At 42.6% G+C, this 26,153-nt stretch overlaps 1 protein-coding gene and 1 long non-coding RNA gene across 3 annotated transcripts in view; both read right to left on the minus strand.

Annotated features, from left to right (window-relative positions):
* The window catches only part of LOC135395601 (protein D1-like), an 82,087-nt gene extending 56,576 nt beyond the window's left edge, over window positions 1-25,511 (minus strand). Inside the window, exons 1-3 of one of the 2 annotated variants that reach the window (XM_064626706.1) lie at window positions 24,949-24,996; window positions 23,822-23,955; window positions 23,623-23,695 (exon numbers count right to left, since the gene is read on the minus strand). In XM_064626706.1, coding sequence (XP_064482776.1) covers window positions 23,623-23,639 — 17 coding nt within the window. In that variant the 5' untranslated portion in view covers window positions 23,640-23,695; window positions 23,822-23,955; window positions 24,949-24,996. Of the gene's footprint in view, window positions 1-23,622; window positions 23,696-23,821; window positions 23,956-24,948; window positions 25,082-25,462 lie in introns of those variants that run through there. The other variant, XM_064626705.1, reaches the window with a different exon arrangement.
* Window positions 19,849-22,502, minus strand: LOC135395600 (uncharacterized). The gene is made up of 4 exons (XR_010423207.1): window positions 21,873-22,502; window positions 21,641-21,735; window positions 21,399-21,517; window positions 19,849-20,377 (listed from the first exon to the last, which is right to left on the minus strand). It is a non-coding gene; the product is annotated as an uncharacterized LOC135395600 (long non-coding RNA).
* Window positions 25,512-26,153: the final 642 nt, after the last annotated feature.

A 26,153-nucleotide genomic window follows, 5' to 3' on the forward strand; every position in this document is an offset into this window, starting at 1 on the left:
ACTAACGTACCGAGTGACTCGTAAATGTTGTACGTAATACACTTAACGTGATAAACCTGCATTACTTCCTCCAGTCACAAAAAAGTAATCAAACTTGTCTTACCGTTCACCTGCAGTACGTCGGAAAGAGTGCAGACTTCCTCTGTGACGATTTCTGCGTCCTTTGGAGGTGCAGGGATTCTATGTCATGTTCGTCTTCCCGCTGTTGTGATGATGAGGTGGATGTTCCATTCCGTTCTCACATTAGCAGTTCGCCACAATCTAAATCTAAGGCATTGAAAACTCTCAAAGTACCCCCTAGCGTCTGCGTGCACAACGGTTGCAGTCCAAGAGAACACGCGTGGCCGGACAGACGCGACGTCTGCTGTCGTTTTTCTCTTTCCTCCGTTCGGCTGCTTCCGTTGAGCGGTTCGCGCGTTCGGATGCTCGCTCCTCAGTCAAATGACTCTCGCCCAATCAGCGCAAAGCAAACTGACGCCAGTTTTTTAGACCAATGAGCATCCAAATATTTACACATATATGGCGCAGCCAATCAGAGATCGTTAGCGTACGCGCGCCGGTGGCGACATTATTTTGGAGGCGGTGCGTTTCGCTTTAGAGCCGGCGGCTGGAGGAAGTGCCGATGTTGTTTCACGTTCGCGTAGAGCGTCAATCAGGAGTTCACCAGCTTCAGCCAGGACTTGCCTTGTTTCAGCCATTCTTAGAACCCCAAGGCAGCGACGAAGGCTTCAAGCAAACACGCTTCGAATAGTATTCAATGAAGTTGTGGAAATCATGTGCAGGATCGGAATTCTGTAAAGCACTGCCTTCCGCAATAAAGCCGTGTGAACTGCTAGAAGGGATCGCTAATCACAGCCCCATCCTGAGCCAGAAAGATGTTTAATTGCATGGAGCTATCGCTGCACTTTGGATTCAAGTTGCTTAATGTGGCGAGTCCAGCGCAGATCCAAGTCTATGACCACGCCATGAACGCGAAGGAAACGTATACAGGATGAAGCTTCTCCGCACCGACCCAGAGAGGGGAATTTATCATAGCCTTGCGTGTGAACGGGAGCTCGACGCACTTCTCGAGCGAAATGTGCATCCCAAGTTGCGTAAGGTACTTGTGGACGTTATTTAAAGTCAGCTGCAAGCGGCGCTGAATGGCAAGCCATTATTTTCCTACTGTCCAAAGGGCAACGTCATCCGCATACACAGAGAACGCTACTTTCAGAAGAATTATCGATTTTAGGTCCGCCATCAGCGCATTAAAGAATATCGCACAGAATGCTTCCTTTAGGGAGCTCCTTGACGAACAAGATGCTTGGGGCTTTGGCCTTGGGCTGTATACGGATACCGACAGTTCGGTCCGTAATGAAGTCTTGGAGCCAGCTGAAGAGTCGACCAGATACCCCCCAAAAGCGCAAGGCGTGCAGCACACAGATGTGTCAGGCCGTATCATATTCGCACTTGATGTCCAGGAAAATCAATACGACGATCCGCCGATGAGCATGAGCATGTTGGACTGCAGAGACTAGGTCAAGAACTGGGTCCATGGAGCTTCGGTGGCGACGGAATCCGGCCATTTCGTGAGGGAACACACCTTGCTTTTCGAGCCACAAGCTGAGACGATGCAAAACCATTCTCTCCATCACTTTTTCCCATAGAGCTTGTCAGGCTCACAGGGCAAAATGAGGATAGGGCATTTGAGGGCTTGCCTGATTTCAGGACGGGAACAACTAATGCCTCCTTCCAGGTAGGTGGTAGAGGTCCCTGTTACCAAGACGCATTATACACATGAAGGAGAGCTTGGAGTGACCGCCCGTCAAAGTTTCGCAGTGCGGCATAGGTGATTTTATCGGGTCGCGGGAACCAGCCCACGTTCACCAGCTTCAACGCTGTCCTTAGCTCGATTAGAGTGAAGTCACGGTCCATAACCTCCGGTGGATTGCGCCAGTCTTGGTGAATTTCAGCCGTCAAACTCTGGACGAAACCGCTGTGTACCGGAGTCGTCGAGGCTGCCGCTGGTGTCGTTAGTACCACACCGAATCCCGTTGCTACCGTGTTTTCGTCTACGTTCTTAACGATAGCCAAGGCCGCGAGAGGATTCTTTTGAGGGGGCGCCTCCTTCAGAGATCGGATTGTCCTCCAGGTCTTTGGGTCAAATGGTGAAAGGTGTTGACAAATCTGACTCCAATACGTTTCCGGTCTTCTTTCTAAGAGGTCACCCAAGCAGCACACAATATTGGGTCCATATTGGCTGGTCATTGGCGATACGGGGCCAATATGGGGCCCGTTTTGCCAAGATTTCCCCCATATTGGCTGAAACTGGGCAATATGGGCACCATTTTGCCCACTTTGAGCCAATATTCGGACAATTCTGGCAATATGGGCCCCATATTTGTGTACACCCGATATTGACTGAAAATACAGAAAATGGTACGTACCCGTGTTGCACAAATGCCCAAGCAGCACGGGAAGAATGGACGTTGAAGCGTGTGAAATGCCCAATTGAGTACGTCGTTACATCCAACAACTTCCCGCAGATGATACACATTGTCCGAAACAGTCAACATACGTGGCAATCCCATTGTAACGTTCACTAGAACTCGACAACTCAACTTTCCAAGTTGTGGAAGCAGCCGACTGAGAGCGAGCGGGTCGTTTGACCGAAATCACGCGTCCTACAACTAATGCGCATGCGCTACGGCAGGATCGGATATTTCATACGCACTAAAATGTCGCTGGTTCCCCTAATGACAACGGAATTGCGGCAGGTCAAGTAAAAAACAATATATTTGATTGGAAGGGATGGCTCTCGCGTAAGCGGTGGAGGGAGGCAAATGGGAGCCGGTCCCTCATATACCGGAGAGGGGCCCTTTGATAACGTGGTCCGCCCCCGAGTGGGCCGTGTCTTGGAATGCGCGGCCCGTAAAACGGTCGTCGGGGCGGCATCGCTTGCGGTGTTGTTTCCGGAAAGATTTTTCCTAAAATCTTTGGCATTGGCGGTTCCGTGGAACTGCTTGTGTCCTTCAGCAAGACGGGCGTAGCACCCGTTCTCCGTTTTTGGGGCGATGCAGTGTTTTTTGTTTGTTTTTTGTTTGTTTTTTGTTTGTTTTTGTAATTGTATGCAAAGTGGATCAATGAGATCTGCAGAAATGAAAAAGCAAAAAGAAGAGAGAAGTAATATCAGTGGTGGATATTAAACCGGATAATGCTTTACCACAGAAATATTGGCGCAAAATGGGCTTGCCTGGTTGCACTCCCCATATTGGTCCAATATTGGACCAATATTGGCGTGCTGCTTGGGCAGCTACGCCGACGTTCTAAACAATTGGGACGGTTGTGGTATTCTGAAAGCCCCCCCCTCGAACTCTCCCCAGAATACACTTTCCTTCTCCCATTTCCGTCCATCATCACGTGGAAAAGAAATAGATAATTCATTCCGAAACACACATGGGTGCAGCCATGTTTTATGACGTAGAAGTGCCCGACGGGGCACTGTGACGTGTACGCGCCTTTGTTAGCTACGACTTTTCGTGGCTACACGCTTCACGTCTCTCTGCTGTACTTGAAGATAGCGGACAGTGGGGTTCTGCGATGAGTGAACAGTACGGCAGCTGCGAACTCATTTTCGCAAGAAGAAAGCGTGCTGTGTGTATGAGAAACCGCATACCGCTACAGGATAAGTTTTACGTACGATTTATCGATGTGTAACACCCACGACGATATTATAGAACGACGAGCGACGTAAAACAAAATACAAGTCACATTTTAAACGTTTTTGTGGGATTCTGTGCATTTTCCAGAACTTTTCTTTGAATCGCACACTCCCATGTCATGCTGCGTCGTGCAGCATGCTACAAACTGGTGCACTCATGTCTACCATGTGCATGTTGTTTTTAATTAACACCATAGCCTAACAGCATACACACGAAAGCTGCAAAAGTCATGTGGTTTCGGCAGACAGAAAAGAAATACTAGGGTACATATTGTCACTTAGAAATGTTGTCTCAGGGGTCTGAAGAGTGAGGGTCCTAGAAATCAAATCAGCGGGTGCTCTTCTTGCATCATCGAAAGCAAAAAGATAACATCGTGCGTTAATATATCCTGCTGGTATAGTGCTATTTCAACTCACAACTCATATCACAGCGTGCAAAAGTGATAAAGACAATTTACGTGGCTGTCGTCATGGGTGACATCAGTGGTGAGCCTGTGAATTTATTCTGTTCACGGGAATGTTTGCACACAGCACTTAGTATTTAATGTTCATCATGTAGGACATGCTAAACAATTTGTAAGATGCAACCATGTCTGCAGCATTCTCGACTGCCTCTCACCTTTACAGTTCGAGAGAAATGTTGCCAATGAGTTAGCATGTCTTGTAATGGAACTTACGCTTATGCATCCGTATCCTACATGAGGTACAATTATACAGGGCATTTTTTTTTATTCGTTACATAATTTTTATAAAAACTAGCAGAACAAAATAAATGCCGTTTTTGCAGTTGAGTTATATGGCCAGGCGAACATTCTCTCGAAGAAAGGATGTAACTAGAAAACCACTAATGACCTAAAATTCATTAATGAACTCTTTAGTTAGGGAATTTCGCGCAAAAGCGCATTAACAGAACGGGAGATATTCCCCGGAACAGGAGATATGTTTAAAAAACCCTTAAACGCGCACGTGTGTTGAAATATCCATCGCTGAATTTCGCTATGCAAATGAGCCGAAAAAGGAAGTACGCACTTTTGGAGCGCAGAAATGAAGCGAACTTCGCCTTATCTGGGTCGGAGAGCGGTCTATCTGGCCGACAGATTAGCTCCTACACCGATCAGCTCAATCGCTGCAAAGCACGTGGCCCTCTGATGTGGATTGATTGTCGCTCTTTCTGCACTCGAAAAGTGCGTAGTGATGATTCCATATTCAGCGATGGATATTTCAACACACGTGCGCGTTAAAGGATTTTTAAACATGCAATGGCTTTCAATGAGGCGAAATTGACTAGCTAAAGGGTTAATTAAATAATTTTAGGTAGTTCGTATAACTTGCAGTTACATACTTTCTTCGAGAGAATGTTCGCTACGCCATATAACTCAACTGGAAAAACGGCATCTATTTTGGTCTGCTAGTTTGTTTTTAAAAATTTGTGTAACGAACAAAAAACACCCTGTGTAAGCCTGGATATCCATTATGTAGTGGATCATTCAAGCTCCCGAAGCATATGTGTGGCTGCATGCGAAATAATTTGTTATGCATATGCTGTACCTTCCTAGTCATACATATCGTTCCCTATGCAAACGAATAATAGTAAAAATATGTGAAATGGCAAAAAGGGTTGTACCACCATGGAACCTCTTTAACTTTTCAATTTTAAGGTCTTGTGGAACAGGAAATGTCTCAATAGAAACGACGACTCTTGTGTAATCTTTAGCCAGCAAATGTATCTCTTTATTTACATTTTACGTCAATCAAGCAATGTTGGGAACCAGAGCCAATATAAATGTCAGCAATGAAGGTACTATTCCTACATTCAAATGCATAATAGACATTTGTCTTTTTGTACCTCAGCAGAGTACAACTTCTAAATTAACGGTCTGTACAGGATCATAAATCTTCAAATATCTCGCGAATGGAATCACATAAAGCTCCAATAATAGGCTGGACAACGACAGTTCCAAAAGACGAAATAGTTGCAGAAAAATTTGAATTGGTTGCCGTTCTGATGTGTACAAATATGTGTTCACGAATGGAACATATTGCCCCATTACGTTGCCTCTGTGTCAGCTCTGGAACAGCTTTCCAAGTCGCTCTTTTCGTGTTTTTCTTTCTTTCTTCGTCATCTTATTTTTTCGCAATATGAATTACTGATTTTTAAATAGTATCTATTGATTCCATTGTACATACCTCTATATAATCATAGTGGATACTACATCTTGTGTTATAATGTCAGTAACACAAGAAAGCTGGATTTACAACCCCTTTGTACTTTGTAGTAGCTTTTGCGTGAAGCTACGGAATTCTCATTCACCAAATACTGTAAATCAGACGTTTCAACTGCCAGCATGATATCCCCCTGAAAATCAATTCTCACTTGGCTGGAACTACAGGTTCTAGAACCTACCATTAAGGTATATAGCATCAGGGAGGACAACCAAGAAGCATGGATTGAAAGGACACACACACAGGCTATGTTCTCACTGTGTAACAGCTGATCTGGCAAGTAAAATGAACATGTTCCAAATTAATACAACATGGCTTGACACGATCTGCATGTGAAAATTAAGAAATACAATAAGTAGTTAAATGCACAGCACATAAACACTTGTCATACCATGACAGTTCCCTTCCTACTTTCATGCGCTGCATTCCTCCTACTTCAAGGAAGTGCTGAACTACACCACTACATTGTGTGTAGACTACTACTACTACATACTACTACGCACTCTCTTGACAGAACTTGAACAGTATTTCATAGTACAAATTAAAAGGACAACGAATATAATTTGCAGCTTTACGTATACACTTTATGGTTGCAGCAGCGGTGCAGGAAAGTCGAAGCTGCGTTGAGAAACACTGCTTCCTGTTTGCAGTGTGAAATGTACCTACCCGATCAAAAGTAACTGTTCTGTGGCTGGAACACAAACAGACGAACACAACAGAAGCCTCAGCATTAACAGATAGGGAAACGAGCGGTAGTAAGCTCCATCTAGGAACATAACATACATAGCCTGCACGAGCCTAAGGAATAAAGTCAACAAGTACTTCAGCAAGAAATCAATGAGTGCCTGAAATGTAATATCCCTGTCCGGTAATCAGGAGGGTCCACGCTCAACCTCCTGCGATGGCACTCATTTGGTTTTCGTGTATTACTTGTTGAAGCCTCCGTGTGCCTCACCGTGCCATCACCAACTGAATCCTCATGAGAAGGTGAGGGCTCATAACTCCGGAGACTCCTTTTCTTGCACGTGTCCTCAGTGTTGCTCGCCACTGCAGAAAAAAAGAGTTTAATGAAAAGAAAAGGATATACTATACTATACTATATGACTATAGTCATATTTACTTTATAATGATTTTGCTGTAAGATTATGGACTTCGGATAAAAAGACAACACGGTACTGCCTAGGTATTTTTGCCTAGTGAACAGCATGTATGTAGTATGCACACAATATTTGTGCAGTAGACCCTCTGAAAATGTAATTATTGTGGTATTGGCCACTACAGCAACGCACTAACCGCAACACAAATATTGTAGAATGGACATACTTTAGCTTACCAGCAACGCAGCACCACTATCCAGTATGAAGTTATGACAAATAAATAGTTCTAGTTCCCCCTTTTCTTAGCTCTCGGAACAGAGACAGTGAATTAATAATATTAATAATAATAATTGGGTGTTTACGTCGCGAGACAGCTGAGAGTGAATTAATAAGGGCAGACAATGCTAACATGAATTCTGGGCTCTTCTTCAATGAAACATTCAGTGGTAGTAAAGCACCTTCCTCAGTGAGCGTTGATGACAGTGAAAATTCTAAAACGTTATCAGTGACAACATCAGCTTCTACGCGGCAGAAAAGATGGTAGCGTCAAGCTAGCAGTAACAAAAACGTGCAAAAGGCTAATTAACTGAATTAATGCAATGTACCTTCTAATTAAGACAGTGAAGTGTGTAGTGCCACCCCATCCATAGGAGCCACTGTTTGGACAGCAAAAGTGCTTGAACTGGGAGGTAGCAGTTAATAGGAATGGCGGCCTTTGTTTTCCACCCTGAAAGCAGAGGTTGTAACGCTGAGGGCAGGTTTAACAGTGGTGCCATGATGTCTGCATGAGAGCGTCCATGAAAAGTAATATATAGGTCAATACTAAAATTATAACATCATTTTGTCATGCCGCCGTTGTGGCAGCTGGACTGCAAGTGATGTGTCAGCAATTTCTTCATGCACCAGACAAGCCAGACACAGCTGCATTTCCACCTTCATCGTGCACCTGTGGTAATTCACAAGTTAGATTATCAATACTATTGTGTTGTTAATCGTGGTTATATCAGATGAAGCGGAGTAGCTAACACACAGCTTCACAATTGATTCACGAATCTTCCTATTTTTATATCGCAGTAGTATTAACACGACTGTTCTGTTGTAGGAGCTATATTCATCATAAACATGAACTTGAACGTCGACTTACCTCCATTTGCTCTCTCTCTCTCTTTTCCTTGATCCTCCGCAGCACATTCAAAATTTGTGTGTACGGCATCTCACTTGAGAAGATCTCGTGCCGAGATTCCAAATTGCCTCTGGAGTCGCGCTTTACCTATGATAGCATTCATGGACGAAATGCTTGGAGTAAATCGTTGCTTTCGGAGGTGGAACTCAGTCCGTGCGGCAGTCAATCGCTGTCTGCCAAGAGCTTCGCACTCTTTTGGTAACTTGTGGTAGGTAACACTAGTAGTAATGGGCTTTGTCCAGGCTTCGACAGTGAGAAACTACAGGTTTCCTGCCCTGAGCCCTGCGCGTATTTTTCCCTGCGCGGCGCGTGTGCGGAGGGTTGTCCGCGCGCTTATCGGCGCGGGAGGGCTGCGCGTGCGCTCATCGTAGCGTATTTTTCAGCCTGGGCAGACTTCTTTGGCCGACTTCACATATTTTTTCCGATACAACAGGTGAGCGGTTTACATGCAGAGACATGCAAAGAAGGGTCATACACAAAAAGTACAAGTGAAAATATATTTATTAATGCCAATCAAGTTGAGATATATTTATTAAAGCCAATAGTGCTGGGAATTGTGATGCCAATCAGGTGAAGCAGAAAAAACCAGCCGAAAAACCTTCACCACCTGTAACAGGGCGGTGCTCGGGTGGAGGGCTGCTGTGGTGGGCGGAGCGTGACCGGAGGGCTGCGTGCGTGCTTACCATTCCACCTGGGCTGACTTCTTTCGCCATTTTCCTACTTGGACCGACTTCATTCCCGTGACAGGTGGGCGGTGCTCGGGTGGAGAGCTGCTATAGTGGGCGGAGCGTGACCGGAGGGCTGCGTGCGTGCTTACCCTTCACCCTGGGCTGACTTCTTTCACAATTTTCCTACTTGGGCGTCGCGTGGCCGGAGGGCTGCGTGCGCGTTTACTATTCAGCCTGGGCCGCCGACTTTCGTCATTTTTCAGCTTGAGTTGACTTGAATCGTAATTTTTCCAGCTACAACAGGTGTGCAGTTTACATGCAAAGGATAGCCATACACAAAAGTACAAGTGAAAATATATTTATTAAAGTCATTAGGAATTATGTTATGACTCTGCATGAATGGGAAAAACTTAGCAAAAAAATCTGAAATAGAAGGAACACAATACACGTAACAATACTTATTACAGGTATGACACATTAGCATTGAATAGGCATCACAAATCAAACACAATATTTTTATTAACAGTAATCACAAGTTTTCAATGAATCAGAAGTGATAACACACTTAAAATATTCTTAATCAATACGATTACAATCAAAATTACAAATTGTATTATAAAACGTCTAATATTCCTATACGTGAGAACCATCAGTGCAATAGCGGGAAGTTCTGATAGTTGTATGTAATTAAATGTGAACAGCACAGACCATGGAAGACTATGGGACACGAACACAAGAGGAAATAAAATGTATACCAATACAAAGAAGATATTTCACTTCACCGCATAGCACGCTCCTATCTAACAAACAGAACAAAGAACGACACGAACACAAGAGGAAATAAAATCTATTCCAATACAAAGAAGATATTTCACTTCACTGCATAGCACACTCCTAGCCAACAACCAGATCTAATGATATCTGACCTGATTTGTTGAAGACGGGTGCCAATAGATGTATGGAAGACCACGGAACACGAGCGACAAGAGGAAATAAAATATATACCACTACAAAGAAGATATTCTTAATCAATACGATTACAATCAAATTACAAATTGTATTATAAAAAGTCTGAGACGTGAGAACCATCTTTGCAATAGCGTGAATATCTGTCGTAACATTTCGAGCGCCAATAGGGAATCTCAGTTTCATATTCCAACATTACTCAACTTTTAATTTCTTATTAAGTGAACAGCATAGACGTAAGGAAATAACGAGAAACAACACAATCAACAGCTACAATTAATAGAGAGCCAAACCGGCGCACCATCCAACACATAGAGAAATAATAGCTAATCAATCTATCAAAGGCGAAATAGCACAGACTTAACGCTGAAGAACAGAGGAACACGCGGCGACACGTAAACATCAACAGAGGAAAATAATCTATCATTGAACCATCATAAAATCGATCAATATACAATTTTCATTCTAACAAACACTACGAACCTTGATGGAGGTATCCAAGACGTAGAAAATATGCACTGCTTTCACTCTTTTCCTCGAAGCCAGGAGACTTTATGTCTCTATCTATGTGACCATAGCACCGCGCATGCTTTATCACTCAGATGGTTAGGTCGTCCAGCAAACGGGACGCTCTAGAGGTCAGATAAGAGAGTTCAAAGGCTATATATTTTATTGTGCAGCGCAAATAGATGTCGATATCACTCGCGGGTGTCACTATCTTTTCGCATTCTTTCCCTGAAACGGAAATCTTTCGTCAAAGTGGTTGACAAGTCGAATAAGTTTGTAGATATGCGATATTGTTATTGAAGATGTAGAGAAAGTCCAAATTATTAATTGGTTGCAACGATACTCAATCAAAAACGAGAAACAAATTTAATTACATCAATTTTTGTAATATCTTGCAACAGAAATTTCTAATGAACCACACAGAAATATCAAATGTGAAATGCAACTCAGAGTTATGAGGCATTCCAATCTTAGAGGGATTAGGGGCTATATTACTTCGTCCAGCAAACGGGGCGCTCTAGAGGTCAGATAAGAGAGTTCAAAGGCGATATATTTTATTGGGCAGCGCAAATAGATGTCGATATCACTTGCGGGTGTCACTATCTTTTCGCATCCTTTCCCTGAAACGGAAATCTTTCGTCAAAGTGGTTGACAAGACGGCTAAGTTTGTAGAGACGCGATATTGTTATTGAACATGTAGAGAAAGTCCAAATTATTAATTGGTAGCAAGGATACTCAATCAAAAAGAGAAACAAATTTAATTACATCAATTTTTGTAATATCTTGCAACAGAAATTTCTAATGAACCACACAGAAATATCAAATGTGAAATGCAACTCAGAGTTATGAGGCATTCCCATCTTAGAGGTATTTACTTATGTCAAGCGAGTGAACAATTGGAACAAATACAAGACAATAATCGTTTCAGGCAGTAAGTTCACAACTCATAGAATATCAGTCGAGTGAATACTTGAAACAAAATCAAAACAATAATTCTCACGACAGGTGGAGATTATAGCATTCTAAACCAGATAATAAAATTTTAATCAATAAAATAAACATAGGTATGCTTTTAATTAAGTGTAGATGTACACTTGAAAACAGAAGAGACAATTGCTCTACATTGAAAAGATGGACAGATTTTGTACTCGATACCATAAGTCATGGGAAGATGTGATAAAAAACTGCTTCGAAAAGGAGGAGCCGCGAAACGATTTCATTATCGCTGCATTTCAATACGTCCTAGACATGGTCGTATTCGGATATATGGTACAAACTACAGAACTGAAGGTGCAAGAATTTATATGCAGAATCTACAATACTTATAAAAATATCTGCACGTCAACGTCGGAAGGGCCACTAGGATTGATGGCGGAGTTTTTGAGATTTTCTAACGAAGAATTGAAATACACTAGACCAGATGTAATTGTAATCATTGCAATGGGCATTGCGTTCATCAAGAAAGCAGTCGGATCAAATTATCATATACAAGCGGTCTATATCGCACGATTCATTACGGATTTGTTGAAATTACACATATCTGAGATGGAAAGTACATAAAATCTTATCACGTGATATGTTCCACTACCACGGCAACGCAATTATTTTCTTCTACCAGTCTCTGCAACGATGTCGAATCAACAGAAGTTCAATATTGTCGTGCAAGGTCTGATGTACTATCACCTGTTGAAACTCAACAAAGATATCAATTGCGGTGGACCACCGGACGATTTTCATCTAAAACTCTCTTGTACGCCATTCAAGAATCTTCATACAAAGAAAGGAAACATCAATAAGAGACTGTGCAAGTTCATCGCGACAAAGTGCAAGTTGTTGAAGCAATACAAACACGGCGACAACATAGCGCCTGCGTTAATCAACGCTGGATTCAAGCGCCCAATAATCAGAATAAACTATTTAATGTCTTCGGAATTCATCAATGAAGACAACAAACGAAAACTTCAGAGTTTGAAATAGAACTGTAATTTATCGAAATAAACAAGTGTATAACTGAAACAATAAATGTAATCTTTGTCATCATTATAATGAATTCTTCACATCACAATGAAAATCACCTTACATTTAGCATGGCTAGACTGAGAACAGTGATCGCTAAGGAAACGAATATTCTACAATTTGTGTAAGAATTCTCATATGGAATGGGACATGACCACCAAATAGGTTTTACTCGACTACACTCTGTACAAGTTCAACACCCGAAGGATAGAATTGCTGGAGAAGGATCGGTCATTGAAATTTAGAGACATGATACATCAGTCTATGATTACAAAAAGGATCACTAACCTCATGTGAAAACTTATCATATTTCATAAATTAAATTCCAGAGTGCATGTATATTTCTCAATCAGTTGCACTAGCCCAGACATAATAAAAGAAGAAGAAAAGGCGTCTTTGACAAGCAACCGATTGGAGTGCGGATCAAATAAATATTTTTTGTCAACACAGTTGTCCCTTTGTATGACTGGATAGGAAAAATGAGCCATCCAAGATAGCGCAAAACGGGAAATAAGGCAAGATAACTGTTTGCGGCGGGATAAGTCAAAGCGTTCGCGACACAGTGTCATCGACTTTTACAATCGCATTGGGGTTCACTGCCTGGGAGATAATACGAAGCCTTCGCGAAAAGCGAATTTATTATCAGATGCCACAATGCAAACGAAAGATTTTACGAGCACGACGTGCAGGCCAAGTCTACATTTCTAATCACATAGTCTTCGTAACACACGGCACACAAACGTATATGAAATAATTTCCAAGTGGCAATCAGATTTTGTGAGAAGCGTATCACACAACAGCCATCAGAAGTGCTTAACCAATGTACAATGAAGATGAGCGTTATGCATAAACACAATGGAAGATATGTTATATTAATTATAATAACCAGATCAGCGCAGGTCACACATAAGCGTAGATCCAATTCACAAAATATACTCGAGATTTCCCGTAACCATACAGAAAACTATCACACTATTTTAGCGTCATAGCATCCGGGCACTACAAATGGAAAGGCCATACTTTAATTTTATAAGTCTTTAGCTCATGACATTGTAACACGCAAATTCCACACTAAAGATAATTTTCTTCTTTAAATTTTCAAAGTCAAAACTGCACGCTATTTCTTGCATTTTTCTAAAGTTATATAGATTAAAAAGTTGTGTATATACTAACACATACTATACAAGATAATTGATTGTGGATTAATTGCTAAAATTTATCGATCCACGTTAAGGAGATGTGGTGACTACCACACATCAGTAAGAGTTTAATCACAATTTGAACATGTGTTGCGATTTATGATTAGTGTTGTAGAATGTGTAATTTCACAATACGCAAGCTTTAGGTCGCTCACTTTGACGAGCACTCTTTCATGACGTCAGGGAATTTAATCGAATGGATTGATATTTTCTGTATACACTCTAACATAATGCGAATTCTTTATGTCGTGGATATTAAAAGTTACGACTATTTTTCGAACGAAAATTTACTTAAAACTTGAAGAAAGGGTCACCCGCGTCCTCGAAGACGTTTCCGGAAAAAGCAACACGCTCGCGTGCGGTACCGCGTTAACGCGTCGGGCGCAGAATCGCGTTCGGTTTCGGGTACGGCATTGGGGAAACGCGGCCCGGCGTGTTGCCGAAACGTCTTCGAGGACGCGGGTGACCCTTTCTTCGAGTTTTAAGTAAATTTTCGTTCGAAAAATAGTCGTAACTTTTAATATCCACGACATAAAGAATTCGCATTATGTTATAGTGTATACAGAAAATATCAATCCAATCCATTCTCCCGGCTTTGAGGAAAAGAGTGAAAACCGTGCATGTTTCCTATGTCTTGGATACCTCCATCAAGGTTCGTAGTGTTTGTTAGAATGAAAATTGTATATTGATCGATTTTATGATGGTTCAATGATAGATTATTTTCCTCTGTTGATGTTTACGTGTCGCCGCGTGTTCCTCTGTTCTTCAGCGTTAAGTCTGTGCTATTTCGCCTTTGATAGATTGATTAGCTATTATTTCTCTATGTGTTGGATGGTGCGCAGGTTTGGCTCTCTATTAATTGTAGCTGTTGATTGTGTTGTTTCTCGTTATTTCCTTACGTCTATGCTGTTCACTTAATAAGAAATTAAAAGTTGAGTAATGTTGGAATATGAAACTGAGATTCCCTATTGCGCTCGAAATGTTATGACAGATATTCACGCTATTGCAAAGATGGTTCTCACGTCTCAGACTTTTTATAATACAATTTGTAATTTGATTGTAATCGTGTTGATTAAGTATTAAGTATTTTAATTGATTGTAATCTTCTTTGTAGTGGTATAGATTTTATTTCCTCTTGTCGCTCGTGTTCCGTGGTCTTCCATACATCTATCGGCACCCGTCTTCAACAAATCAGGTCAGATATCATTAGATCTGGTCGTTGGCTAGGAGTGTGCTATGCGATGAAGTGAAATATCTTCTTTGTATTGGAATAGATTTTATTTCCTCTTGTGTTCGTGTCGTTCTTTGTTCTGTTTGTTGGCTAGGAGTGTGCTATGTGGTGAAGTGGAATATCTTCTTTGTATTGGTATAGATTTTATTTCCTCTTGTGTTCGTGTCGTTCTTTGTTCTGATTGTTGGCTAGGAGCGTGCTATGTGGTGAAGTTCATTTTTAACATGTCTATTTCCTGATGAGTTTGATTTTTTTCATTTTCTGAATGATAGCTTACTATGTTGTTTTGATTAACCAATGTAGTAGTATAGATTTTATTTCCTCTTGTGTTCGTGTCCCATAGTCTTCCATGGTCTGTGCTGTTCACATTTAATTACATACAACTATCAGAACTTCCCGCTATTGCACTGATGGTTCTCACGTATAGGAATATTAGACGTTTTATAATACAGTTTTTAATTTTGATTGTAATCGTATTGATTAAGAATATTTTAAGTGTGTTATCACTTCTGATTCATTGAAAACTTGTGATTACTGTTAATAAAAATATTGTGTTTGATTTGTGATGCCTATTCAATGCTAATGTGTCATACCTGTAATAAGTATTGTTACGTGTATTGTGTTCCTTCTATTTCAGATTTTTTGGCTAAGTTTTTCCCATTCATGCAGAGTCATAACATAATTCCTAATGACTTTAATAAATATATTTTCACTTGTACTTTTGTGTATGGCTATCCTTTGCATGTAAACTGCACACCTGTTGTAGCTGGAAAAATTACGATTCAAGTCAACTCAAGCTGAAAAATGACGAAAGTCGGCGGCCCAGGCTGAATAGTAAACGCGCACGCAGCCCTCCGGCCACGCGACGCCCAAGTAGGAAAATTGTGAAAGAAGTCAGCCCAGGGTGAAGGGTAAGCACGCACGCAGCCCTCCGGTCACGCTCCGCCCACTACAGCAGCTCTCCACCCGAGCACCGCCCACCTGTCACGGGAATGAAGTCGGTCCAAGTAGGAAAATGGCGAAAGAAGTCAGCCCAGGTGGAATGGTAAGCACGCACGCAGCCCTCCGGTCACGCTCCGCCCACCACAGCAGCCCTCCACCCGAGCACCGCCCTGTTACAGGTGGTGAAGGTTTTTCGGCTGGTTTTTTCTGCTTCACCTGATTGGCATCACAATTCCCAGCACTATTGGCTTTAATAAATATATCTCAACTTGATTGGCATTAATAAATATATTTTCACTTGTACTTTTTGTGTATGACCCTTCTTTGCATGTCTCTGCATGTAAACCGCTCACCTGTTGTATCTGAAAAAATATGTGAAGTCGGCCAAAGAAGTCTGCCCAGGCTGAAAAATACGCTACGATGAGCGCACGCGCAGCCCTCCCCCGCCGATAAGCGCGCGGACAACCCTCCGCACACGCGCCGCGCAGGGAAAAATACGCGCAGGGCTCAGGGCAGGAAACCTGTAGTTTCTCACTGTCGAAGCCTGGACAAGGCCCGTTACTACTAACACTTGAATGCTCAGATGAATTGTTCTAACAGCCGGGACCGTAGCACGGCCTCATTCTCGACAACTTCGACGTGGCATATCACATATCGCTGCAGCTTTAAAAGGCAAGGTCAGCACAAGGAAGTGCGCTTTCCAAACGATGTCATGCCAAAGAAATGTTACTGTTTCGGGCTTTAGCAATAACATAACAGCTGTTTGCCAATGGACAATGCACAAAGACCGAAACCACAGAAGCCAAGCGAGCAAGCCAAGAACCCATGCCAAGCCAAGACAGTTAAAGGTCAGCTATGCCGATATCCCAAATAGTCGAAACGGTTGTGATATTCTGAAAGCCCACGTCCAGCTCTCCCCAAAATACACCTTCATTCTCTCAGTTCGGTACAGTACCATGTCAAAAAAATAGGTAATTCATTCCGAAACACACATGGGCGCAGCCATTTTTATGACGTAAATGCGCCCGAACGGGCATTGTGACGTGTACGCGCCTTCGTACTTGTCAGTGGATTTCAGCTACGGCTTCTCGCGGCTTCACGTATCTGTGCTTGAAGATGGCGGACAGCCGGGTTCCACCGTTCCGCGATAAGTAAACAGTGCAGCAGCTGCGAACTCATTCGCGAACCAACCTCTGTGCGATGTTGTGACTGGAATTCGTCGTTTGTGTTTTGTGAGCACGTACAATTTGTATCAAGTCGCGTCTGCGTTAGCCCCTTTACAGCACTTGCCCATTGTAGAGGCTGACGTTTCGACAGCCGTGTCAGCAAGAAAGTGCCGACAGCGTTTTATTACTGCAGGAAAATTGTGCTATGTATTTGAGAAACCGCATACTGCTATGGGACAAGTTTTACGTACGATTTATCAATGTGCAACAGCGTCGACGATGGTATGTAACGACGAAAGACGTAAAACGAAATACAAATCACATTTTAAACTTTTTGTGGGATTCTGTGCATTTTCCAGAAGCTTTCTTTGAATCACGCACTCCCATGTCACGCTGCGTTGTGTGGTACGCTACAAACTACTGTATTTTATGTCTAACATCTGGATATTGTTTGTAATGAACACCGTCGCACAAAAACATGCACACGAAAGCTCCAGTAGCCATGTGGTTGCACACTATGCAGACGCAAAAGAAGTACCAGAGCACATATTGCCACTTAGAAATGTGGTGTCTGAAGAGTTAGGGCATAGCATAGATCCTAGAAGTCAGGTGCACCTTATCCTTCTGTAGAGTGCTCTTTCAATTCACAACTCAGCCCATGGGGTGTAAAAGTATTAAAGGCAGTTATGTGACTTGTCGTCGTGGGTGACATCACTGGCCAGCCTCGGGATTAATTCCGTGCTCAGGAATTATTGTACAAAGCACTTTGTATGTAGGACGTGATAAGCAATATGTAAGTTGCAACCTTGTCTGCAGCAATCTCGATTGCCTCTTACCTTTACAGTTCGAGACACGTTATCAAACCATTTGCAAAGGGCACTCTTACAGGGGCCATGTAGTTTTTAGTATAAAATTTATAAAAATATAAGTATACAATATGTAATATGAAATTTATATAAAATCAAAAATAACATTTATAGAAAGAATTTAATAAATAAGAAAAAAATAAATAAAAAGGCTTCATGGAAGCAATCCGTTAGCATACCCATTGCACATGAAGCACAATTATATATGCTTGGACATCATCTAATTAATCTTCTCAACCATATGTGTGGCTGCATACGAAATTTTTTATGCGCATCCTCTACCTTCCTATTCCTACATGTGCACACGAATAACAGTGCATATATGTGAAGTGGCAAAAAGCAACGCTAGACTCTACCATCATTGTGCTCCTTTAACTTTTCCACATTTATGTCTGGTGAACAGGGAATATCTCACTAGAAAAGAAGACATTTGTGCATTGTTTGGGAAGCAAATAAATATATTTATTTACATTTTCCATAAATCAACAAAGTTGTGACCTGGTGCAAATATTAATGTCAACAAGTAAAGTACTTACAAATTATTCCTATGTGCTCAAATGCAGATATGACAATTCTGTTTTTGTACCTCAGCACAGTACAGTTTCAAAATTAACAAACTGCACAGCATCAGCAATCTTAAAGTATCTGAAGAGGGGAATCACATAAAGCTCCAATAATAGACTGTGCAAACAAAGCTAAAAAAAAAACAAAGTACTTAAGAAAAATCTGATTAATCGGTTGCCGTTGTGATATGTACTACTATGCACAATTCATGAATGGAACATGTTACCTCATTGCATTGCCTCCATGTGAGCACTACAACAGGCAGCTTTTTAGGTCGCTCTTTCCGTGTTTTTCTATTGTCTTTTTTTGTTTTCTGTTTTTGCATTAGCAAGCATGGCCATAGTGAATCACAAGCAACCAAGGACAGGATGAGACATCTACAATGCGACTGCTAGCTCTAAACTGATATATTTATTAGCAGACTCTGGAATATACACACATATGCTGCTAAGAAAATGACAATTTAACCAATAGAATAACAGACAAGAAAAAGGTTATATATCTTCCCCTCTCCTCATTCTATTTCACAGGCAGCCCTAGTATCATTCTGAGTGTGTCCGTGCGTTCCCTTTGAGATAATGTATCTCTGACAGAAGCAAATCCAACAGCGGACTGCTTACGGATGCAACTATCTTTGATTTCTCTAACCACTTGTTATTTAACCGCTGCCTTGAGCTGTGTGTTCTGGAAATTTAGGCAGCATCCAGAGTCCCTGCAATGTGTTGCCATGTTTCTCGAGGGCCTGTGTTTCACTATGGCTCTCAGATACAAACTACAGCATTTCAACACAGTAGAAAACACAGATTTGTAAATAGCATCTGTTGATTGCACTGTACATACCCCCCACATAAAGGATCATAGTGGATACTACATCTTGTGCGATAATGTCAGGAGCACAAAAAATATAGATTTTAAACCACTCTTACGTCGTAGTAGTAGATTTGTGTGAAGCTGCGCAATTCCTGTCCTGCAAATAATTTAAACCATATGTTTCATCTGCCAGCGTGATGATCCCCTGAAAAGCAATTCACACTTGGCGGGAACTACCGGTTCTGAAACCTATCCCTGACATGTGTAGCCATCAGGGAGGAAACCCAAGGGCTGCGGTGGAAAAGACAAACACACACGGGCTATGTTCTCTCTGTGTATCAGCTGCTCTGGCTAGGTTTCTATTCACGCTTAATGGCCTGTATCAGTAATGCATGAAGACCACTGCTAAGTTGTGTTGAGAAACACCACTTTATGTTTGCCATGTCTAAATGAAACGTACCTGACCTGATCCAAATTAACCGTTCTGAGTCTGGAACACACAAAGAAAAAAATGCAACACACGCCACAACATTAACAGATAGCAAATGAGCTGTAGCGAGCTCCACCTTGGGACAAAGTCAACAAGTAATTCACCAAAAGTCAATGAGCGCCTGAAATGTAACATCTCCAGTGGCGTAGCCCGACCTCAAAGGTAGGGGGGGCTCGATACGAAAACTCCCCCCCCCCCCGCTGATCCTGTGTCGACAACACACACATACTTGTGCACACTTCAAACTGAGGATTAAAAAAGGGAACGAAAATAGTTGATTTAGACGTTCGCAGTACGATTACATGTATAGGCTGTCATGACCAATGAAGTGGTGTCACGAGATTGGAAGTATTTTGAAAAGCTCATACTTTGAAAACCATTCAAGAATGCTTCTTAGATAGACGCCATGAACTGCAAGAACTTTCGCGATAGTCACACTGGTCCCCCCCCCCCATATATTATGTTCTCGGATTTGCACGATTTGTGTGGGTCGGTCCGTGGCAGGTAGGGGGGGCTCGAGACCCCCTAGCCCCCTTGTGGCTACACCACTGAACATCTCTGACTGGTAGCAGGATGGCCCACGTTCAATTCCTGGTGCTAGCACTGACTGGCTTTTTCATGAATTATTTGTTGGAAGTTTCGATGTGCTTGAGAACCATTCGTCAACCATTGTATCCTCATGAGGTGATGAGGGTTTGTCATCCCAAAGAGACTCCCTTTCTGGCATGTGTCCTTATGGATGCTCATCACTGCAGAAAAAAAGAAAGAAAGAAAGGAAAAGCATTTAATGACAAGAAATGGATAGTCGCATTTACTGCATAATGATTGTGCACGGCAGAAAGAATACTTTTGCACAGAAAGCTGTACTTCTTGATGTCTAACATAAAGTTACAAAATTCCAGAATATATGACATGTTGTAAGGTAGAGAATAAGTAGAGTTATTGAGTTGTCGAGTTGAGTTGAGGGGGCAGTTGTACCCCCTTTTTATTTTATTATATATGATTATATAATTATCTTTATGTCTCTCTCTCTACATTACATGTCTCTACATGTCTGCCTCACTCTCTACATTACAACATGTTTTATGTATTCTGGGATTTTGTAACTTCATGTCAGACATTGACAAGAGCAGCCTTGTGCACGAAAGTCTCATCTCATTAAAATTTAGATGCTCTCAACAGTCTTCTTTCTGTTGTGAATCTCTATCGCAGTATACCTGCACATTGCTGTTCTACGTACTGTGACTTTGCAGTAAGAGTATGGACTTTGGGTAAAAAGACTACACAGCACTGCTCAGGTATTTTTGCCTATCGAACAGTATGTATGTATGCAGTATGCACACAGTATTTGTGCACTGGACCCACTAAAAATGTAGTGAATGTGGCATTGCCCAGGGTAATGCACCAAGTTGAACACAATTATTGTAGAATCCAGGTATTTTAGCTTACATGTCAAGCCAGTACCACACCAGTATCCAGTGTGAAGTTGTGACAAATAAATAGTTTCCATTTTTCTTAGCTCACAGAAAACAGACAGTGAATTAATAAGAGTAGACAATGTTAACATGAATTCTGGGCTATTCTTCAGTTGAAGATTCACAGATAGTAAAGGCACCTTCCTCAATGGACGTTGATGACACTGAAAATTCTAAAATGTTATCAGAGGCGACATCAGCTTTGGTGTGTCAAAGGATTGTATGTCCAACAGTAATCCAGCTAACAGTAACAAAAATGTGCAAAAGACAAATTAACTGAACTAATGTAACATACCTTCTATATCAGACAGTAAAGCTTGTAACACCCCATCCACAGGAACCAGTGTCCAGACAGCAAAAGTGCTTGAACTGGGAGATAGCAGCTAATCGGAATGGCGATCTTTGTTTTCCACCCTGGAACCACAGGTTGTAACTTTGAGGGCAGATTTAAAAGTGGTGTCAAAATGTCTGCATGCGAGTGCACATGAAAAGTTGAACATAGATGAATACTCAAATTATAACATCACATTGTCATACCTGTTGGTGGAGGTGGACTGCAACTAACGTGTCAGCAATTTCTTCATGACCAGATGCAAGCCAGATCATGCTTCATTTCCGCCTTCAGCGTGCGCCTGTGATAATTCAGAAGTTAGATTGTCAATAGTACTATTGTGTTGTTAATCGTGGTTATATCAGAGTAAGCGCAGTAGGACAGCTGCACAATCGATTCATTAAGCTTGCTATTTTTTATATCTGAACCTCGACTTACCATTTTTTGCTCTCGTTTTTTGCCTTGATCCTCCGTGGCACGTTCAAAATGTTATGCGTCGGGCACCTCAGATTTTCATCAGACGATTTCGTGCCGAGATTCCAAATTACCTCTGGAGTCGCGCGTAACCTATGATAACATTCGTGGACGAAATCCTTGCAGTGGAAATTAGCAGGCACCACTGTCAGCCAAGAGCTTCGCACTGCTTGGTCTTTTGGCAGCTTATAATAGGTAACACTTGAATGCACCGATGAATTGTTCTAACAGCGTAGCACTCTCGCATCTTCGACAACTTCGCCGTGGCATATTTACGATTCATATCGCTCCAGCCCATAAAAGGCAAGGTCAGAACAAGGAAGTGCACTTTCCCAACGACGCTGTGCCAAAAAAAAAACATTCACATGCTTTGTTTCCGGCTTAGCAACAACATAACAGCTGTTCGCTTATGTACGATGCACAGAGGAGGAAACGAAAGAAGCCAAGCAGCCAAGCCAAGAGTCCATGCCAAGCCAAAGACAGATAAACCGAGAGCAGTGACGTCGGTGCGCCCGTGCGCAGGGTTTGCCGACGGTCTGACGGCCGGGCGTGGGAACTAAAAAAACTGTTTTCTAAAAAACTACGAACAGTTGGAGCAAGATATTTCGCACACATATTCAGTGTTCGGTAATGAACACACAGCGCGAGTATCGCTCAGTTCTGCGGCACTTCAAAATCGGCATATCTGACCTTTAAAACCTAGAGCAGTGACGTCGGTGCGCCCTAGCGCAAGGTTTGCCGACGGTTTGACGGGGTGGCAGGGAACCTAAAAAAAATATGTTTTTCTCAAAGAACTACAAACAGTTGGACCAAAATGTTTCGCACACATATTAAGTGTTCCCTAATGGGCACACAACGTGTGTATCGTTCAATTCTGTGGCACTAAAAATTGGCAGACCTGACCTTTAAAGGGGCCGTAAACAGGTCGCCAAACATTTCACAAATAATGGTACGTACCCCATGAAAGAACACAGGTCATAGTACCCAAATATACATTTCGTTCGGCTCGTGCCAGCTCAGTGACCCATATAAATGCTTTCAACGATGAGTAACCAGAGCCTCTCTCCACCACGCGTACGTCACATGGCTACGTAGCCTTTTGTCATCCAATCGAGGGGGGGAACGTGACGTTTCAAATTACCAGCCAATAAATAGGCTTCATTATCAGCTGTGAGGTGGAGTGCTCCATTTGTTTGTGTGGAACTACATTTTGCGCTCCGTGGTTCCGAAATAATTCAGCGTCATGACATCTCCAACATCTTCGTCTGGCGTAAACGTCAACAACTGGGTTGCTTTCACATGACGCGATTCGAACCCGGGTACCTCTCAGTCACGACGTGACATGGCCAGCACGCTAACCACTGCGCCACGCGAGCTAATAACGCGATTGCGCGTGGCTCAAACCAAGTTACGGCAGCCCAGTCGTCGGAACCATTCGAAGATGACGAAGATGATCCATCGCGCACCTACCTAAGATTCCGGAACTGTAGCGCTTGATTTTCATTCGCGCTCGCGGTGTGCTGCGTGCTACTGCGCGAAAACGGGGCGTCAGTCGTGACGTTGCCCACATACGTGAGGCCGACAACGGCAAGCCCTTTCACCATCACCACCACCACCGCGCGAAAACGGATAGAATAAGACTCACAGTTAGATTTTGGATAGAATAAGACTCACATTCATCTAGTCTATTTCCGCAAGTGAAATAAAATCATACCTGGAACCCTTGATCATAATTGGTGAGGAAAGTGCCACGTCAAAAGGACGTAAAGTTAGAGCGCAGGGCGGAGCTAAAAAGCGAAAGAGTGCAGTGAATATTTCATCCGTATGCAAGCGTCTTTTTGCTTTGAGCGCTAGAAACTGCAAGGAGCTTTCACTGCCTAAGTTAGAATAATATAACGCAGAGAAATGCGCACCTTGTACACCTGTTTACGGCCCCCTTAGGTCCTCGTGGCTTCCATCCGGCGGTATTCCACAATGTGAGTAAGTTGCCCCGTTCGACGAGCCGTTCTTTCTGCTCGGCGACGTAATGCCCTCAGGTGGTTAATTGCTGGAGAATGATTGACGTGTCACGAGAAATGGATCCTCGTCAATGCCACCATTCAAAACCGCAGTTTTTTCGTCAAAGTAACCCACGTTCCTTTATTGTAGCTTCCGTTAGAGGTGTCCGCAACGTGCTTGGTTTTACGACAGGGGCAAATGCACGTCATAGTCCTCTCCATACTGCTGGGAATATCCTTGAACAACCAACCTGGCCTTATATTTTTCACCGTTCCCTCCTTTCTCTCACTTGATCTTGAATATCCACTTTAACCAAACGGGCGTTTCCTCCACAGTATCCCAGTTGTTAAAATGTTGTGACTCAATCGTTCTTTTAGCAGCTCCTATCCACCTTGTTTTGTTTCACAAGACGGTAACTCCTGCATCTACTTGAAGTTTTCTGTATCGGGAGTCGATAGGGTCTATGCTACATATGACAGTCAATCTGTCGCACTTGCTCATTGACTAGTTCCGAATTCTTTAACAACTTCTGGTACTTATGCCCCCCTCCCTACGCACGCAACGAGGCAGGCAGCATTCTGTAAACATGATCGAAATTGAACAAACACAGTCTCGCTTCTGCCACCTTCTTTCACCACTGCCTCCTTACTCCAGTTGGTTTTATCCTCTGAAACTGTTATAATCCACACAAGCACAACACTGCACATCCAGAGGCTGAGAGAAGAGCGATGTACAAGCTTTAAAAAAATCAAAGAATTTTTAATGGTGGTGATGAGTTCTAAAAAAAATGCTGGGCCCGACAATGTAACGTAAGTGGAAATCCCAACAGCTTGAGGACATCTACCCTGTAGATGCTGTCACGTGCATGCAATATTTTGTACTCAGGGTACATTTATATAATATTGGATGTGCTATTGATCACGAAAAACAATAGCGGGGATCATATGAACGTTGTTATGAATGAAGCTTACATGCACTCTTGAGATGTTGTTTTTCCTTTAAAACTCCACGTATAATGCTACACTGTGCGTTAGGTACATACCGTGCAGATTTGATGCTTGCAGGATACACGTGCACAGCTGCAGCTCTGTTTACGTCTGGCGAAAATATCAGGCTGTAGCAGCTGCTTGCTGTCGCGCAAACTTCTGCTCCAACGGGAAATGAATAAGCGAACACTGGAACGAAATGGCACCATTTAAAAGTATCGTAAAGCAGTAGATGTGCAGTCTCAGAAGATATATTTATTCGATAGCCGGAGCCCTCTGTACACACACGGCACAATTTTTCGGCACAACTGCAGCCAAAATTTTCAGAAAATTTAAATTGAAAATTAGGGGTAACACTGTGTATGCCATGCGCTGATCTGGAGTTTGTGTGTACGTGTCCGCTGTTAACGACGGCAAGGCTACAACGCCGCAGTTATCGGAAACAGTGAGAATGAAAGAGGAAGAAGAGCCCGTCGCTGTTTTCTTCCGCCGCTTCCTTTACCGTGTATTCACACGAGCGACATGTCAGTGGAATATTCTTGTGGAAGCAAAAGCAAAAAAACTTCTTACGGCGCAGAAGTTCCCCGCGTCTTGTGTTGAGCATTCACACGGCGGTAGAATTTTGAGAGTGGCGATACTGCCACCTAGCGGACGATACGTGAGCAGACGACACTCCAAACGCTTCAAGCGCTGTGAATGACACAACCACTGTTGGCGAAATAATGAACAGTACGAAAAGGAAACTGCTATGTCTTGCGCTACTTATTGATGATCTAGATGAAGACGATAGCTCAAAGAAAAAGAAAACGTGGACAAGGGACTGGTTGAACCCCAAACACAGGGGGATACAACGACAACTTATTCCCGAGCCAGAGCTGACCGATCCAAACGCATATCGCTGCGTGTTACGTATGGACACCGCTTCGTTTGAAGAGCTCTTACATATTGTACGGCCAGATCTCCAGAAGCAGGGCACAGTCATGCGAAGCGCAATTTAACCGTACGACAAACTTAGTGTAACACTAAGATATTTCGCTACAGCTACTATATCTGCTTTGTCTATTCTGACTAGCGTACCATTCGCCAACGAAAGCGGCAAACAATAAGACAATGTTTTGTCTGGTCAATTCACATTATCAAAAAATGTCCTTACTGCGAATGTCACGTCAAACGAAAAGGGGTCCACATCCAAGTACTAAAGCGGAACTCTTTAATTGGGGGGGGGGGGGGGGGGGTTGTGCAGATTACACATCAGATGAGC

This window comes from Ornithodoros turicata, chromosome 5, assembly GCF_037126465.1.
Source record: "Ornithodoros turicata isolate Travis chromosome 5, ASM3712646v1, whole genome shotgun sequence".
NCBI lineage: Eukaryota > Metazoa > Arthropoda > Arachnida > Ixodida > Argasidae > Ornithodoros > Ornithodoros turicata.